The sequence below is a fragment of the Salmo trutta genome, chromosome 37 (genome assembly GCF_901001165.1).
Source record: "Salmo trutta chromosome 37, fSalTru1.1, whole genome shotgun sequence".
NCBI classification, from domain to species: Eukaryota; Metazoa; Chordata; class Actinopteri; order Salmoniformes; family Salmonidae; genus Salmo; species Salmo trutta.
In genome coordinates, this window is record NC_042993.1 from 4,431,339 (window position 1) to 4,448,307 (window position 16,969).

The 16,969-nt window shown below is 43.6% G+C and overlaps 2 protein-coding genes across 10 annotated transcripts in view; one reads left to right on the top strand and one right to left on the bottom strand.

Annotated features, from left to right (window-relative positions):
- Positions 1–16,969, top strand: part of LOC115176657 (focal adhesion kinase 1) — a 142,604-nt gene that overhangs the window by 62,517 nt on the left and 63,118 nt on the right. For all 7 annotated transcript variants that reach the window (XM_029736809.1, XM_029736804.1, XM_029736803.1 and 4 more), the window contains 3 exons: positions 975–1,054; positions 1,189–1,251; positions 6,512–6,566. In XM_029736809.1, coding sequence (XP_029592669.1) covers positions 975–1,054; positions 1,189–1,251; positions 6,512–6,566 — 198 coding nt within the window. The remainder of the gene's footprint in view (positions 1–974; positions 1,055–1,188; positions 1,252–6,511; positions 6,567–16,969) is intronic.
- LOC115176659 (cytochrome P450 2F3) lies at positions 6,278–12,195 on the bottom strand. 3 transcript variants are annotated; one of them, XM_029736815.1, is made up of 3 exons: positions 12,094–12,154; positions 9,041–9,195; positions 6,278–8,675 (listed from the first exon to the last, which is right to left on the bottom strand). In XM_029736815.1, exon 3 carries the CDS (start codon positions 8,664–8,666, stop codon positions 7,188–7,190), a length of 1,479 nt encoding a protein of 492 aa, XP_029592675.1. In that variant the 5' UTR covers positions 8,667–8,675; positions 9,041–9,195; positions 12,094–12,154; the 3' UTR covers positions 6,278–7,187. The 3 variants fall into 3 exon arrangements, with proteins under 3 accessions (XP_029592675.1, XP_029592673.1, XP_029592674.1); XM_029736813.1 differs by lacking the exon at positions 9,041–9,195 and having other exon boundaries at positions 11,972–12,195; XM_029736814.1 differs by lacking the exon at positions 9,041–9,195 and having other exon boundaries at positions 12,094–12,181.

Here is a 16,969-nt window from a genome sequence, read left to right on the forward strand (position 1 = left end):
AGGCATTTTCTTGGTTTTGTGTACGTGTTTAATTCAGTGTAAGAATAAACATGTGTTCGCTCCCAGCTGCGTTTTGGTCCGCTTCCTCATCACCCGACGCCAATCGTTACAGCCATCCCCTGCTGGGTGTTAGGAACGGCAGCGATTCAACATATAGAACCACCTAGAAATGAATAGACATTGATGGCTGATGTTCTGGTCAGAGGTGATAGGACGGCCACCTGCTGCTGTTGCATACAAGCTCTGGTGTTTTCTCTCTTAGAGAACTGAGTTAGCCTCAAGTCTCGTGGCTCATTAAAGTCCATGTGAGCAGCTCAGTCAGACAAACAAATTAATAATATAATCATATAATATATGCCATTTAGGAGACGATTTTATCCGAAGCGACTTACGCGTGGGTGGTCCAGGGAATCGAACCGGCTATCCTGGCATTGCTTTACCTGCTGAGCATCTGATGACAACCACAAGTAACTGAGGACCTCTTTCCATCTACCTGTTGCTGTCTTACAATAGATTCACAATACTCACTACACTACCTGTCACTACTTTAGGAGTTCTCTTTGTCATGGAGAATGACTGTGATGATGTTTCTCAGGTCAAGAGTGACTACATGTTGTCATGGAGAATGACTGTGATGATGTTTCTCAGGTCAAGAGTGACTACATGTTGTCATGGAGAATGACTGTGATGATGTTTCTCAGGTCAAGAGTGACTACATGTTGTCATGGAGAATGACTGTGATGATGTTTCTCAGGTCAAGAGTGACTGACTACATGTTGTCATGGAGAATGACTGTGAAGATGTTTCTCAGGTCAAGAGTGACTGACTACATGTTGTCATGGAGAATGACTGTGATGATGTTTCTCAGGTCAAGAGTGACTACATGTTGTCATGGAGAATGACTGTGATGATGTTTCTCAGGTCAAGAGTGACTACATGTTGTCATGGAGAATGACTGTGATGATGTTTCTCAGGTCAAGAGTGACTACATGTTGGAGGTAGCTGATCGAGTCGACCAAGACATTGCACTTAAATTGGGCTGCCTTGAAATCAGGTGAGTTCTATTTCAAATACTTGATATTTGATATCTTATAAACAGTGAATTAATGTACTCGTCCAATATTCCATAATTAGATATACATTTTGACTACTCACAATTTGTTTATTATCTTTTGTTTTCTGTTACAGGAGATTTTTTAGGGAAATGCGAGGAAATGCCCTGGATAAGAAATCAAATTATGAATTATTAGAGTAAGTGATTATTTTACTTAAAGGCCCAGTGCAGTCAAAAACTAGATTTTACTTGTGTTTTATATATATTTCCACACTTTGAGGTTGGAATAATACTGTAAAGTTGGGAAAATTATGATAATGCCCTTTTAGTGTAAGAGCTGTTTGAAAAGACTGCCTGCAATTTCAGCCTGTTTTGGTGGCCTGCCTGCTGACATCACCAGGTGGTAAATGAGTTAATAGACCAATAAGAAAGAGAGTTCCAAACCTCTCTGCCCATAACTGCTTGTTTTCAGTTTCCCCCTCCCCACTCAGACCACTCCAAGGCAGTCCTAGCAAAATTCTTGCTTGAGAAACTGCTATTTGCTAAGAAGCTATTTTTGTTTATTTTTGACAATTTTAGTTGAAAACAATTCCAGTACTTAATTGTTACATAGAAATGATTTATATTGAGATAAAAAAATGGCTGTATTGGACTTTTAAAAATTATGTATTTCTGTATTAACAACATAGACGTCATTATCTTAACACTGTCTTCGAACAGAGATCCTACAATTCACCTCTATGAGCCTGTGCTGTGCTGAGCCTTTGACCGTGTGTGTCCTCTCTCCTGGCTAGACCTATGTAGGCCAGTGTAAATTGACTGCCTTCCTCGTGAACCTCTCACTGGACTCTTCGCAAATGGCACCCTATTCCCTATATCTCTGGTCAAAAGTAGGGCAGTATGTAGGTAATAGGGTGCGATGTGGGATGCAGCCCAGGGTTCCTGCTGGGAAACAGCCATGCTGAACTCATTAAGGTCCTTTCGGCTCCCGAGTGGCGCAGCGGTCTAAGGCACTGCATCTCAGTGCTAGAGTTGTCACCACAGACACCCTGGTTCGATTCCAGGCTGTATCATATCCGGCCGTGATTGGGAGTCCCGTAGGGTGGAGCAGAATTGACCCAGCGTCATCCATGTTAGGGTTTGGCTGGGGTAGGCCGTCATTGTAAATAAGAATTTGTTCTTAACTGATTTGCCCAGTTAAATAAAGGTTCAATAAATAAAATAAAGTGGAACTGACAGCATTTTAGCAACATGACATCTTATTAAAATCTCTTCATATACACCCCCAGGAAGCATATCACACTTTTATTTATTTTTACATATGGTCATTTTCACGTTTTCTTAATTTCTTAGACTGTTTGGGAATTACGTATACTAAGACATTTGAAAATTCTATGTAGCAATATAGAGTGGGAAAGTAGCCTCGCGTTTGGACAATTAATAGACACTGCAGTAAATAAAACTTAATTAAAACATCTCTCTCGTACAGGACCGGAGTCTACACAGACCGGTGCGCCATAGCCAATCAGAGCTACAGTAGGCCTTTATGCAAACAAGCCATTTGTCCCACGGGCCTGCCATCATTCACTTTGAACTGGACTGTGTGTTTACAGGCAGTAGGGCCTGTCTTCATTCATTTTGAACTGGACTGTGTGTTTACAGGCAGTAGGACCTGCCATCATTCACTTTGAACTGGACTGTGTGTGTATACAGGCAGTAGGCCCTGCCATCATTCACTTTGAACTGGACTGTGTGTTTACAGGCAGTAGGGCCTGTCTTCATTCATTTTGAACTGGACTGTGTGTTTACAGGCAGTAGGACCTATCATAATTCACTTTGAACTGGACTGTGTGTTTACAGGCAGTAGGGCCTGCCATCATTCACTATGAACTGGACTGTGTGTATACAGGCAGTAGGGCCTGTCATCATTCACTTTGAACTAGACTGTGTTTACAGGCAGTTGCAACAACGCAACTTTAGATCATTAGAACGCATTCACCAAAAGCCACAAAATACACCTGAATGGATTTCTTTAAATACCACGGGAGTCCTCATACATTTGGAAACTTTACAGTTCTATTGATCAAACAACCATGAAAAGGTAGGCTCTTGCTCCCTTAGTTGTTTATGCACATCAACAAGATCAACAACTAATGCTAGCCAGAGCAATATGTGCTAAAATGTAACGAACATTAGATAAACCCTCTCAAACTTGTTCAGCTAGTTGGCCATCAAAATTGCACTGATAAACAATGGGGAAGCCTACTCGTCCTTCTTAAGCTTGCTTGCCAATCCATGCTTGTCCCAACCAAGCACCAAAGCTAACTGGCTAAAGTTGGCTAACTTGCTAGCTAGCTACTTAGAGACAGAAATGAGAGAACACCTCACTCTGACCGTTTACTGACACAGGTCATATTCAGCAGGTGTTGCGCGTTCGTTAATTCATCAGTTATTCTGCGCTCTGGAAACACTCAAACGAGAGTGTTCTGAAATCGGAGTAGCTAGATAACCAGAGTGAATTTGTGAACATGAGATATACTAGCTAACTGGATAACAGTCATTCAAGTTCTAGTTAGCTAAATAAATAACTGTATATAGCCACTAAAAAACGATATGAGGGGAAAAAGTCAGTGCATCCTGAATGGAAGCAGCAAACAATGTACCAGACCAGCTGTGATTTACAACCTGATAGCAATATTTTCTGAAATGTATTGGTGAATTATATTAATCTTGCATTGAACTGCATTAATCTATTCTGCAAACAATGCCTTAGTGTATGCCGTGGAATGCTGAGTCAAATAGAACGTATTTTTAAAACCTCTTATGAAATTAATTTTCATAAACTGGGAATTTGATGTTTATGACTGATATTATGATTGTCTGTTTGTTTCATATCTGCAAAGCAGTTAAAATGCTATCAGTTCCAATTTAACTGAGCAGCTTCACACTGTCACCACTGGTTACGACAAAATCCTGGCTCTGGCTTATTCACAACAAATAGATGCAATCTGAAGATTTGCCCTATCAGCCACAGAGGGTAGGCTATGGCTACTGTACGTCCCAAGTGGCACACTTTTGTCTCACTATGTAATGCACTATAGGGAATACTGTGCCATTGGGGATGCAGCCTATATCAGGAGCTAGAGTTTTATGTTCCTCGTTGGAGCACGGTGGTGGAGGCGAAAGGCCATTGGTGTCTTTATGTTCCCAAAGCAAATTATTTGTTTATTCTGGACATACAGTGAGGGAAAAAAGTATTTGATCCCCTGCTGATATTGTACGTTTGCCCACTGACAAAGAAATGATCAGTCTATAATTTTAATGGTAGGTTTATTTGAACAGTGAGAGACAGAATAACAACAAAAGAATCCAGAAAAACGCATGTAAAAAATGTTATAAATTGATTTGCATTTTAATGAGGGAAATAAGTATTTGACCCCTCTGCAAAACATGACATTTAACATTTAACATTTAAGTCATTTAGCAGACGCTCTTATCCACTTAGTACTTGGTGGCAAAACCCTTGTTGGCAATCACAGAGGTCAGACGTTTCTTGTAGTTGGCCACCAGGTTTGCACACATCTCAGGAGGGATTTTGTCCCACTCCTCTTTGCAGATCTTCTCCAAGTTATTAAGGTTTCGAGGCTGACGTTTGGCAACTCAAACCTTCAGCTCCCTCCACAGATTTGCTATGGGATTAAGGTCTGGAGACTGGCTAGGCCACTCCAGGACCTTAATGTGCTTCTTCTTGAGCAACTCCTTTGTTGCCTTGGCCGTGTGTTTTGGGTCATTGTCATGCTGGAATACCAATCCACGACCCATTTTCAATGCCCTGGCTGAGGGAAGGAGGTTCTCACCCAAGATTTGACGGTACATGGCCCCATCCATCGTCCCTTTGATGCGGTAAAGTTGTCCTGTCCCCTTAGCAGAAAAACACCCCCAAAGCATAATGTTTCCGCCTTCATGATTGACGGTGAGGATGGTGTTCTTGGGGTCATAGGCAGCATTCCTCCTCCTCCAAACACGGCGAGTTGAGTTGATGCCAAAGAGCTCCATTTTGGTCTCATCTGACCACAACACTTTCACCCAGTTGTCCTCTGAATCATTCAGATGTTCAATCTGAATGATTGATCCTAGCGGGCGCTGCAGGATTTCAGTCCTTCACAGTGTAGTGTACCAATTGTTTTCTTGGTGACTATGGTCCCAGCTGCCATGAGATTATTGACAAGATCCTCCCTCTCGTGTAGTTCTGGGCTGATTCCTCACCGTTCTCATGATCATTGCAACTCCACGAGGTGAGATCTTGCATGGAGCCCCAGGCCGATGGAGATTGACAGTTCTTTTGTGTTTCTTCCATTTGCGAATAATCGCACCCACTGTTGTCACCTTCTCACCAAGCTGCTTGGCAATGGTCTTGTAGCCCATTCCAGCCTTGTGTAGGTCTACATTCTTGTCCCTGAAATCCTTGGAGAGCTCTTTGGTCTTGGCCATGGTGGAGAGTTTGGAATCTGATTGATTGATTGCTTCTGTGGACAGGTGTCTTTTATACAGGTAACAAACTGAGATTAGGAGCACTCCCTTTAAGAGTGATCGCCTAATCTCAGCTCGTTACCTGTATAAAAGACACCTGGGAGCCAGAAATCTTTCTGATTGAGAGGGGGTCAAATACTTATTTCCCTCATTAAAATGCAAATCAATTTATAAAATTTTTGACATGCGTTTTTCTGGATTTTTTTGTTGTTATTCTGTCTCTCACTGTTCAAATAAACCTACCATTAAAATTATAGACTGATCATTTCTTTGTCAGTGGGCAAACGTACAAAATCAGCAGGGGATCACATACTTTTTTCCCTCACTGTATTTGCGTTAGTATGTATTTTCAGACTGACTGTGTGTTGCAGAGCCAGAACAACACCACTCCACCACGCTGGGATATTAGTCAGCCAAACTGCCTGGGTAAATGGTGATGTTATATATCTAGGCCAGACTGTGTACTTGGCCTATACAGAGAGAGACCACAGGCTGGCTCTTAACCAAATGATAGGGCTATGGAGGGGTGGTGAGTGTGTGGCGTTGACTACACAGTAGCTAGCTATGGAAATGCTCAGTCCTGTTGCCATCTACCAACTGACAGGTGCTCTATCTGGAGCCAACTAAAACATAGTAGTGCTTTAAGAGGGAATTATGCTGTTTTAAAGGCACTCTCTTTTTAAGTAACTCTCCTTTAAAAAAAAATATTTTAGAAGTAGTGTTTTCACATGCCAGGCTTGATACAGAGTCAGTGACAATGAAAATGGCAAAAAAAATATTGATTTGATATAAATAAAAAAATCTCTACTCCGGTTATAGATGATTAATTCAATTTCACCTGCTGCTGACCTCGTTTTGGTGTAATGAGCACATATTCTTGTTGACCAATGCTGTAATGCAGTACTCTTTCTGCTCTGTCCTCTGCAGAAAAGATGTGGGTTTACGAAGATTCTTCCCCAAGAGTTTGCTGGACTCTGTGAAGGTAAGAAGACCTTCTTTGCTCCCTTTCCCCATCCTGGGCGTTCTATCATAGGCCTCTGCAAACAGGGAGATGCCATTGTTCAGACTGAATCAGTATCATCACCTGGCTGGCTGGCTGGCTGGCTGGCTGGCTGGCTGCTCCTCATAGTCTTACCCCAGAGAATAGGTGTCCCAGTTCTGCACAAACCTCACAGTCCTGTTGGAAACCGTTCCGGTGGAATGGTCAGGCTCTCTCTTCATCCTTCATTCTCTCTGTTTCTGTGTCTGCCCTTACAGGGCTCCAGACTGCGACCAATTACTAACATTTTGCGACCCTTTGACTTGGCTCTACGAGTTAAATGTATTACTAGTCACACTGGTGCGATCTGCACATTCAACCTGGTCACCTCAATCAAAATGTCTTATTTTTTGGGCAAATAAAACCATGAATTTGTCAAACAGTAAAGTGCATTATCCTCATGACTCCTATAATAAAAGTGTTGTCCCTGCCGCTGTGCCCGGCTGCTGGCATGAGCAAGCCTTTCACACTCTCTCTCCCCCCTTGTGCACTGCCAAAATGCCTGCCTCCCCCTCCCATGGATGCTTGCGTCCTCCTGTGGTTCAGCTGCAATTCCCCTCCTGGTCAGCGGGGGGTAGCGATGAGCTGGTAGTGACGCGGCACGTTAGTGAAACTGCTTAACTCTGGGCTGAGGTCAATGCTGTCAGGTCCTCCAGGACAGGAGAACGAGAAATGTTGCAGCAGAGACACCAGGAACAGAAAGATCTCCATACGAGCCAGAGACTCTCCCACACAGGCACGCTTACCTGCAGAGAAAGCCAAGAAGGCGGGGTTCTTCTGGAAGTTTCCATTCTGATCAAGGAAGTGATTGGGATTGAAGGTTGTGGGCGTGGCCCAGTGGTCCTGGTCTCTCAGAACAGAGTGCAGCATGGGAAGGATCACGGTGCCCTGAGGGATAGTGTACCCTCTGAATGAGATATTCTTGGTGGCATAGTGCGGGAGGTTCAATGGGACGATGTCCAGGAAGCGCTGCACCTCGTGGATGATGGCTTCTGTGAAGGGGAGGGACTTCCTGTCCTCCATCTGAGGGACGCGCTGTCGGCCAATCACTGTGTCGATCTCCTGCTGAACGTGCTCCTGAATGTCGGGGTATTTGAGGAGCAGCATGAAGGCGTATCTGAGAGTGGTGCTGGTGGTCTCTGTTCCTGCAAGGAAGAGGTCCAACACTGTGGACACCAGGTTCTCGTAATGGAACTCAGAGGAGGACACATCCTTCTCCTGGTTGAGTCTGGTGAGGAAGCAGTCTGTGAAGTCTCTAGGGTTGCCTGGGTCAATGGTCTCCTGGTGCTCGTGGATCTTTTTCATCACAAAGCCTCTCAGCTCGTCCATCTGGCCGAACACGACTTGCTGCCGACCAGGCAGGCGTTCCATCAGCCAGGGGAAGATGTTGTACAGCTGTCCACAGGGGCTGCTTCCAAAGCGCAGTACAGCTGAGAGGATGTTGAGCAAGTGCAGGAAGTTGTCATCGTCATAGCCGAAGCGCTGGCCGAACACCAGAGAGCAGATGACGTTGGACACGGTGCGACTCAGGAATGGATGAGGATCGAAGGGCACGGCTTTAGTGGCGTCCAGACTGTCTATGAGGTGTTGGCTCTCCTCCTGTATCCACTCCTCCATCCTCTTACGGCCCATCCCAAAGTCTCTCAGCGTGGTCAGGGTGAAACGACGCAGCTGGTGCCAACGCTCCCCATTACTGATGGCCAGGCCGTATCCCCTGGTAACTAGGACCAGGAAGGGGACAGGAGCGCGTCCTGTGAAATCCTCAGCCTGGTCCACCAGAGCCTCCTTGACTGCCTCGTACCCCACCAGCACCACGGCTCGCTGGGGCCCAAGATACACTGTCATCACTGGCCCATACACACCACTCCACTTGGTGAGGGTCTTGAAGGGGGCCTGTTTGTCAATCTGATGCAAGTTGCCTAGCAGCGGCAGGGCGCAGGGTCCTGGGGGTAGATGGACATGTCTCTGTCTCCTCAGCCTGAACAACCACAGTAGAAGCAACAACACCAGGCCTCCCAACACCACGCTACTACACAGCTCCATTGTTCCAGCCTGCAAAACAAACAACATCTCTTGTTATTGTTCTTCTTCTTATGTAGCACTATATTTTATCACTCTAATATGGTATCCTTCCGCGTGGCAGGATACATTCAGAGTAAGGATTTTCTGATTAGTCCTGTGTACCGGGTTATGCTGCGGCTGCCCCCCCCTTAAATAGTTGCAGCGGCACTACTTCCACCTCTTCTCTTTCTCTGCGCATTCCTGAGAGGATTCGCTAGGTAAGAGCTGTATCTTAGTGTATAGGGCAGACGTATACCCACAGCTATTCAATAGCTTGGAGCAGCTAGCTAGCCTCTCCATCTGGGTGCTCTGTTGTCCCCCTCCAACCCCCATCCTCTTTTCCCTTAGAAACTCACATGCTCTATTACACTGCTGGTGTTACACAGAGAGAAACTACCATGTCCAGTATGGTGTTTCGCTGTGAGAAAGGCAAGGTGTCTCTGCCCACAGGCAGCGGCCTATGTCTCAGAAGGCGGAGCCCAGCAGTCAATCTGAAACACACACAGCCAATCTGCCGTCCCATGCATAGAGACATTAAACACTGGACACTTCCTTTTATACTGTTTTTCACACTGTGTATTTATACACTGGACTTTTGACATGTTATTATTCTAATATAATTACTACTGTACATTGCATTTTTTTGTTAGTGTTTATACACGCCGCGTATTTATATACTAGACTCTTGACATAGCTAATATACAGTATTTACTAGGGGTGTACCGGTTCGCTAAAACCACGATTCAGTACATTTTGCGGTTTTGGAGTCACGGTTCTGGGTATGATACAGCGGAAAAATGAAATTCCAACCGTTACTGTAGTTAATTTTAGCAGTTAATAAATACAAATTTTAAAAAGCATCCTATTTTTGGCCCAAGTCCAGTTTCTGTGACATCATTCACAATGTTCCTGGCATTGTCTTTTGTGACAGGGATTGTTATGTTAGGCCTCAAGTAGAGGTCTAAAAGGTTGGACCCGTTCCAAAATGACCTTGGGCTTTCCCACCCGGCCAAATATGCATAAATACATTTTTCAATGTAGACAAGAGACCCGTTCCGAAAGGACCCGAGGACGACCAGTTCCGTATAGACGTGGTTGGATCAGAGTGAGGGAAGCAGCAGAAAAGTCCATTTGTAAGCTACTTTATTCACCAGAGCTGATATAGCGTGAGGCAGAGCAGGAGGAGGAGGGACCTTGCGAGGAAGAGGAGGGCCCTTGTGGTGAGTGTACTGTGAGAAAGTGAAACAGGAGCAAGGAGGAGGGAGGGAGAGGCAGCAACCAACCGAACTGACTTGCGCTAGTAGACTGACTTCTAGCTTGTCATAGCTAGGTTGTTTATCATCCAATATGATTACGTAGTACCTGTCTTGACTGCATCAAACCTTGAGAAGCTAGTTGGCTAAGATAGCTAGCTAAGTTAGCTAGCCAGATAGCTAGGCTAATTGAGTCTTCATGTGCTTTCTCCCTGTCCTACAGCATTTTTCTGCACCCGCTATAACATCTTCTAAACTATGTACGCAGTCAATACACTTTCATTTGATTTGACGTGCCTGCCGCCGGCCTTGGCAGCCTCTCACAGTCCCAAAGAGCAAACGGAGATAGGCAGGTGGAGCTCCCATGGGTACTGAATACATTGCTGGAGGGCTACGAACTCCAATTCCGTTGCCGGTACCGCATCAGTTCTGGTGCCTATGTCTCAGGTTCTTCTGGTGTTGAAGCCCTGGTTGACTGAATATATCTGAATGGGTTCAGATGAAAGAAGTGTCGACCTCCATCCTAACCCCTCATTCTGAACAAGGGTTCTGTCTGAGTGAAGTGTGAACCGGCCATTACAGTTGTCCACATATGCTTCTTGCGCTGTTGCTGGTTAACTAGGGGCTTCCCCCAGCGTGTTTGCTCGGCTGGGGCAATGGACACTTAATTTCACAGACACAGCCAATGCAAAAGGTTTTATCGGCTTTCGTTTGCTAGGGTGAGAGAGTTCTGGGCCAGGGCCTATCCGAACAGACTCTCATGTTGTTACTGCAGCATTTCGGCTGGCCGGCAGGCCTTTGCCTTTAGCTGTGGTGGCGCATTCTTTTGGAGGAGTTACTACCTCGTGGGCCCTGCTCAAAGGAGTTCCCCTCTCAGACGTTTGCGCCTCGGCCAGTTGGATGCTGTCTAGCACATGTTGACCCCACCTATGTGGTCGGGAGGGGTGTTCTTCGTGTTGTATCTGCTTCCCTGGGAAGGGGCAGAGGGACACAGCAAACAGGACTGCTCTGAGCTCAGTCCGGACTGGACTTTGCTCTTTGTCTGACCAAAGACTAGTTCACTGATTTAATCTGGTACTGTGATACCATATTGGAGTGATCGAATATAGTGCTACATAACAAAGGCTACGTACAGTATGTAACCATGGTTATGGGAGGTGTTGGATTACTCCAATCCTTTTTGTCGGTGATCTACGGCGCCTCGAAAAAGGACACGAGGTGGAAGTAGTGCGACGGCAGCTATTTAAGGGGGGCAGCCGCAGTACCATGGTTGTGGTCAATTATACAAATTACATTCTAATTCAATTCTCTCTCCCTGTAAATTACATTTAATTCAATTCAAAATTCAGGTCAGTTTTTTAATTTCAAGAATTGAATTCCCAATTCAATATTATCCACAACAATTCCACAAATTCAAATTTAATTCCCTCAGGCTTTCAAGCTCATCATGTCACTGTTCAGACAGCCTACAGTAGCTATACTGGAAATATAGGAATACACTCTTAGCACCTTTTTTTCTATGTAGAACCTGTTATGGTTCTCCGGTTGTCCCCATAGGAGAACCCAGTGAAGAACCATTTTTGGTTCCAGGTAGAACCCTGTTGGGTTCCATGTAGAACCCTTTCCCCAGGGTTATACATGGAACCCAAAATAGTTATACCTGTAACCAAAAAGGGTTCTTCATAGGGTTCTCCTATGGGGACAACCGGAGAACCCTTTTAGGTTCTACATAGAAAAAAGTAGCCTAGATTATTTTATACAAATCCTACAGAACAGTTTGATACTATGTGCATTATTTCCATTAACTGGGAAATGTGAAAATATTACATTCCAAAGATTGCATGTTTTTGGAATTATAATTCAATTCCAAAATGATAAAATCCAAACTGTCTAATTTCAATTCAATTCAAATTCCATAACTGAAAAGAAAAAAAAAGAAAAAAATTGAATAAAAAAAAGATTCTCCACTTCATGAGTGAATTCAAGAATTGAAATGGAATTTCTAATTAAATTGGAATTGGCCCCTGGACTTACCTGAAAATCCTTACTCGGAATGTATCCTGCGGCACGGAAGGATTCTATATTGGAGTGAGCCAATAGCTCACATAACTGTGTTTACATACTTAAAGAAGAAACAACAACAAAGGTTAACCCACCTATCTATCTTTAGTGTTTTCCTTCTCTCTGTGTTGTTGTCTGTCTCTGTTGCCTGCCTGACTGTGTGTGTGTGTGTGTGTGTGTGTGATGCAGATGTTTGCAGAGATAAGGCTGTGTGTTGGAACTTACTGTACTGGAACAGAAGTGAACAACAGATTATGTGATTGGCTGCTGAGTCGTGCTGACATACTTTACACAGATTGCACCTTCACCCCAATCCCTTCCTGCTTTTTAGAATCTGAGGCCAACATTAACAAAGCAGATGACAGTGCAGAAATCACCAGGAGCGGAAAGGACTAATACTGTGTCTGTCTAGGTTTTAAAACTTTTATTTGTATTTTTTATGAAACACATTTCCCCCAATTATGTGTATTTTGACATGGCTATAGGCCTATGACCAGGGTGGAAAACAGGTCAGATGTATTCAGGACGACTTTGTTACTGGACAGTGAGGTCCAAAAGTATTTGGACAGTGACACATTGTTTGTTGTTTTGGCTCTGTTCTCCAGAACTTTGGATTTGAAATGATACAATGTCTATAAGGTTAAAGTGCAGACTGTCATCTTTAGGGTATTCATCCATATCAGATGAACTGTTTAGAAATTACAGCACTTTTTGTACATAGCCCCCCCATTTTAGGGAACCAAAAGTGTTTGGACAAATGTATTTATAAGTGTATTAAAGTAGTCAAAAGTTGTGTATTTGTTCCCATATTCCTAGCAAGCAATGACTACATCAAGCTTGTGACTCTACAAACGTGTTGGATGCTTTCACAATTTGCTTTGGTTGTGTTTCAGATCATTTTGTGCCCAATAGAAATGAATAGTATTGTAAATACTTTTATTGTAAATAAGAATAGAATATGTTTCTAAACACTTCTACGTGAATGTGGAAACTACCATGATTATGGATAATCATGAATGAATCATGAATAATGATGTGTGAGAAAGTTCCAGACATACAAAGATCATACCCCTTACCCAGTTCACTTCCATGCTCACTGAAGACCGTGTTAATACTCCATGCTGCTGGCTGTTTGAGACGCTTTAGAAGCCACGTTGATGCTATGGACAGATCATACCCCTTACCGGTTCACTTCCATGCTCACTGAAGACCGTGATAATACTCCATGCTGCTGGCTGTTTGAGACACTTTAGAAGCCACGTTGATGCTATGGACAGATCATACCCCTTACCGGTTCACTTCCATGCTCACTGAAGACCGTGATAATACTCCATGCTGCTGGCTGTTTGAGACACTTTAGAAGCCACGTTGATGCTATGGACAGATCATACCCCTTACCGGTTCACTTCCATGCTCAGTGAAGACCGTGATAATACTCCATGCTGCTGGCTGTTTGAGACACTTTAGAAGCCACGTTGATGCTATGGACAGATCATACCCCTTACCCAGTTCACTTCCATGCTCAGTGAAGACCGTGATAATACTCCATGCTGCTGGCTGTTTGAGACGCTTTAGAAGCCACGTTGATGCTATGGACAGATCATACCCCTTACCGGTTCACTTCCATGCTCAGTGAAGACCGTGATAATACTCCATGCTGCTGGCTGTTTGAGACGCTTTAGAAGCCACGTTGATGCTATGGACAGATCATACCCCTTACCGGTTCACTTCCATGCTCAGTGAAGACCGTGATAATACTCCATGCTGCTGGCTGTTTGAGACACTTTAGAAGCCACGTTGATGCTATGGACAGATCATACCCCTTACCGGTTCACTTCCATGCTCAGTGAAGACCGTGATAATACTCCATGCTGCTGGCTGTTTGAGACACTTTAGAAGCCACGTTGATGCTATGGACAGATCATACCCCTTACCGGTTCACTTCCATGCTCAGTGAAGACCGTGATAATACTCCATGCTGCTGGCTGTTTGAGACGCTTTAGAAGCCACGCTGATGCTATGGACAGAATCCACTTTGAGAAGCAACTTCTTGCTTAAGTCCTCCTTCCATTGTTGTTAGCCGTGGAAATTCTCAGGGATGAAATGTGCTCCTCAGATTGCTGATTGACGAGTAGATGCCCAATTCGCCCGCCTCATTCTCACAAACTTATCCAACTTATTAGGATGTTTTTCATTGTGTGCAAAAAACTTCACCAAACTATAAACTTCACTAAACACTAAAAGGTTGATCAAAAGGAAGATGATGAGTAAAAATGCAATTGCTAGCTTGATATTGTTACTGTCTTTACACCTACGAACAAACCCACAAGGACCGGCACGAAGCTGAGCTTGGCTTTGTATTTCCCCACCGTGTGACCCAGGAGGACACGAAGGCTGAGCTTGGCTTTGTATTTCTCCACCGTGTGACCCAGGAGGGCACGAAGCTGAGCTTGGCTTTGTATTTCCCCACCGTGTGACACTAACTGTAGGGCGTTATTGGATTGTTTCAGAAGATAGAGCTGATTTGGAGAAAACCTCAAGCCCAACTTTTAAAACAACATTACAATATTATTAAAATTGATTTAAGAGTTTGTAATTTGGAATGTTTTCCTTTGGTGCCCTCAGTTACTATTAAATGTGTTTCTGGCATTGAGAAATAGGTGCAACACTCACATTAATATGAAACATGTTTTCTGTTCTGTGCTGTTAGTTTGTGTGTCTTGCTCTTTGCAAAACGCTGGTCAGTTGGTCTTAGGAAGCTTTTGTAGGCCCGCGGATCAATTTTACAAAACAAAAGAAGAAAATAAATCTGGGTCTTAATTCACTGTTGAGAGTTAGAAGTTTTGAGAAAACAAGGTGCTATTTCTAAATGTGGTTGTGCATCAGCAGTTATTCTCTTGTTATGTCAGTCACTGACAGTCACTCAATTAGCCCATGTCCCCTAACCTTTTTAGATTGGTAAGTTAGTCTAGCCAGCTATCTAAACTTGTAGTAATCATGGTCGAATTACCGACCACTCTAAAGCTTAGAAATGTCACTTAGGGCCCCCAAAAGTCTAGGGCCGGCTCTGACTGCATGTGTTTGTATGGATGAGGGTACGCAGATCCGTGAGCAACTGGGGCCCTTCATGATAAGTTCCGATTTTTTGTGTCCCCCACCCCAATCAAAGTTGCCTATCCCTGTAATAGAGCATTGTGACTTTAAATCAAATCACATCAAATAGTATTAGTCACATGCGCTGAATACAACCTTACAGTAAAATGCTTACTAACAAGCTCTTTCCCAACGATGCACTTTAAATTAGAAAATAAAAACACAAGAGACACTAGATGGTAATTTACCGTGAAGAAACATTTGTTGTAGTCAAATAAGTTTAAAACGTTGTTCTTAAGAGAAGCAGTGACATACAGTCAAAGTTAATTCTAATAAAATATCAGGCCTGGCTACTATATCAACCTTATTCCTTTGGAGTGTGGGGCAGTTAGATCACGTTTCATCACAAATAACTACACTCTGACTAGTACTTCTACTCAATAGGACTTTTAGGTTATTATTTGGGGAAAGAAATATGATGGTGCATCTAGTGGAAGAAGTTTAAAAGTGTGTTGCTGTTGAAGAATGTAGGCTGGTGTAGAAGAGGGAGGGACTGTTTTATACATGGTAGATAGTAGCCTTCAGTGGGAGACTAGGTGGTAGTAGTGGTAAGTAGCCCAGAAGTACTAGTAGCAGCACATTGCAGAAGTAAAAGTGGATGTTTTAGATAGGTAGGCCATGGGTTAGCTATAGTAAATGAGGTCGCTAATTTGGTTAGTTAGTTGTTATAGTGGGTTAGTTTAATGAGTTGGGGTGAGCTGTATGCCTCCCTCAGTGCTATAATTTGGTTAGTTAGTTGTTATAGTGGGTTAGTTTAATGAGTTGGGGTGAGCTGTATGCCTCCCCCAGTGCTATAATTTGGTTAGTTAGTTGTTATAGTGGGTTAGTTTAATGAGTTGGGGTGAGCTGTATGCCTCCCCCAGTGCTATAATTTGGTTAGTTAGTTGTTATAGTGGGTTAGTTTAATGAGTTGGGGTGAGCTGTATGCCTCCCCCAGTGCTATAATTTGGTTAGTTAGTTGTTATAGTGGGTTAGTTTAATGAGTCGGGGTGAGCTGTATGCCTCCCCCAGTGCTATAATTTGGTTAGTTAGTTGTTATAGTGGGTTAGTTTAATGAGTCGGGGTGAGCTGTATGCCTCCCCCAGTGCTATAATTTGGTTAGTTAGTTGTTATAGTGGGTTAGTTTAATGAGTCGGGGTGAGCTGTATGCCTCCCCCAGTGCTATAATTTGGTTAGTTAGTTGTTATAGTGGGTTAGTTTAATGAGTTGGGGTGAGCTGTATGCCTCCCCCAGTGCTATAATTTGGTTAGTTAGTTGTTATAGTGGGTTAGTTTAATGAGTTGGGGTGAGCTGTATGCCTCCCCCAGTGCTATAATTTGGTTAGTTAGTTGTTATAGTGGGTTAGTTTAATGAGTTGGGGTGAGCTGTATGCCTCCCCCAGTGCTATAATTTGGTTAGTTAGTTGTTATAGTGGGTTAGTTTAATGAGTTGGGGTGAGCTGTATGCCTCCCCCAGTGCTATAATTTGGTTAGTTAGTTGTTATAGTGGGTTAGTTTAATGAGTTGGGGTGAGCTGTATGCCTCCCCCAGTGCTATAATTTGGTTAGTTAGTTGTTATAGTGGGTTAGTTTAATGAGTCGGGGTGAGCTGTATGCCTTCCCCAGTGCTATAATTTGGTTAGTTAGTTGTTATAGTGGGTTAGTTTAATGAGTTGGGGTGAGCTGTATGCCTCCCCCAGTGCTATAATTTGGTTAGTTAGTTGTTATAGTGGGTTCGTTTAATGAGTTGGGGTGAGCTGTATGCCTCCCCCAGTGCTATAATTTGGTTAGTTAGTTGTTATAGTGGGTTAGTTTAATGAGTTGGTGTGAGCTGTATGCCT

Excerpts from the sequence above, each read along its gene's own strand:
- LOC115176659 (XM_029736813.1), bottom strand. The coding sequence starts at position 8,666 with ATGGAGCTGTGTAGTAGCGTGGTGTTGGGAGGCCTGGTGTTGTTGCTT.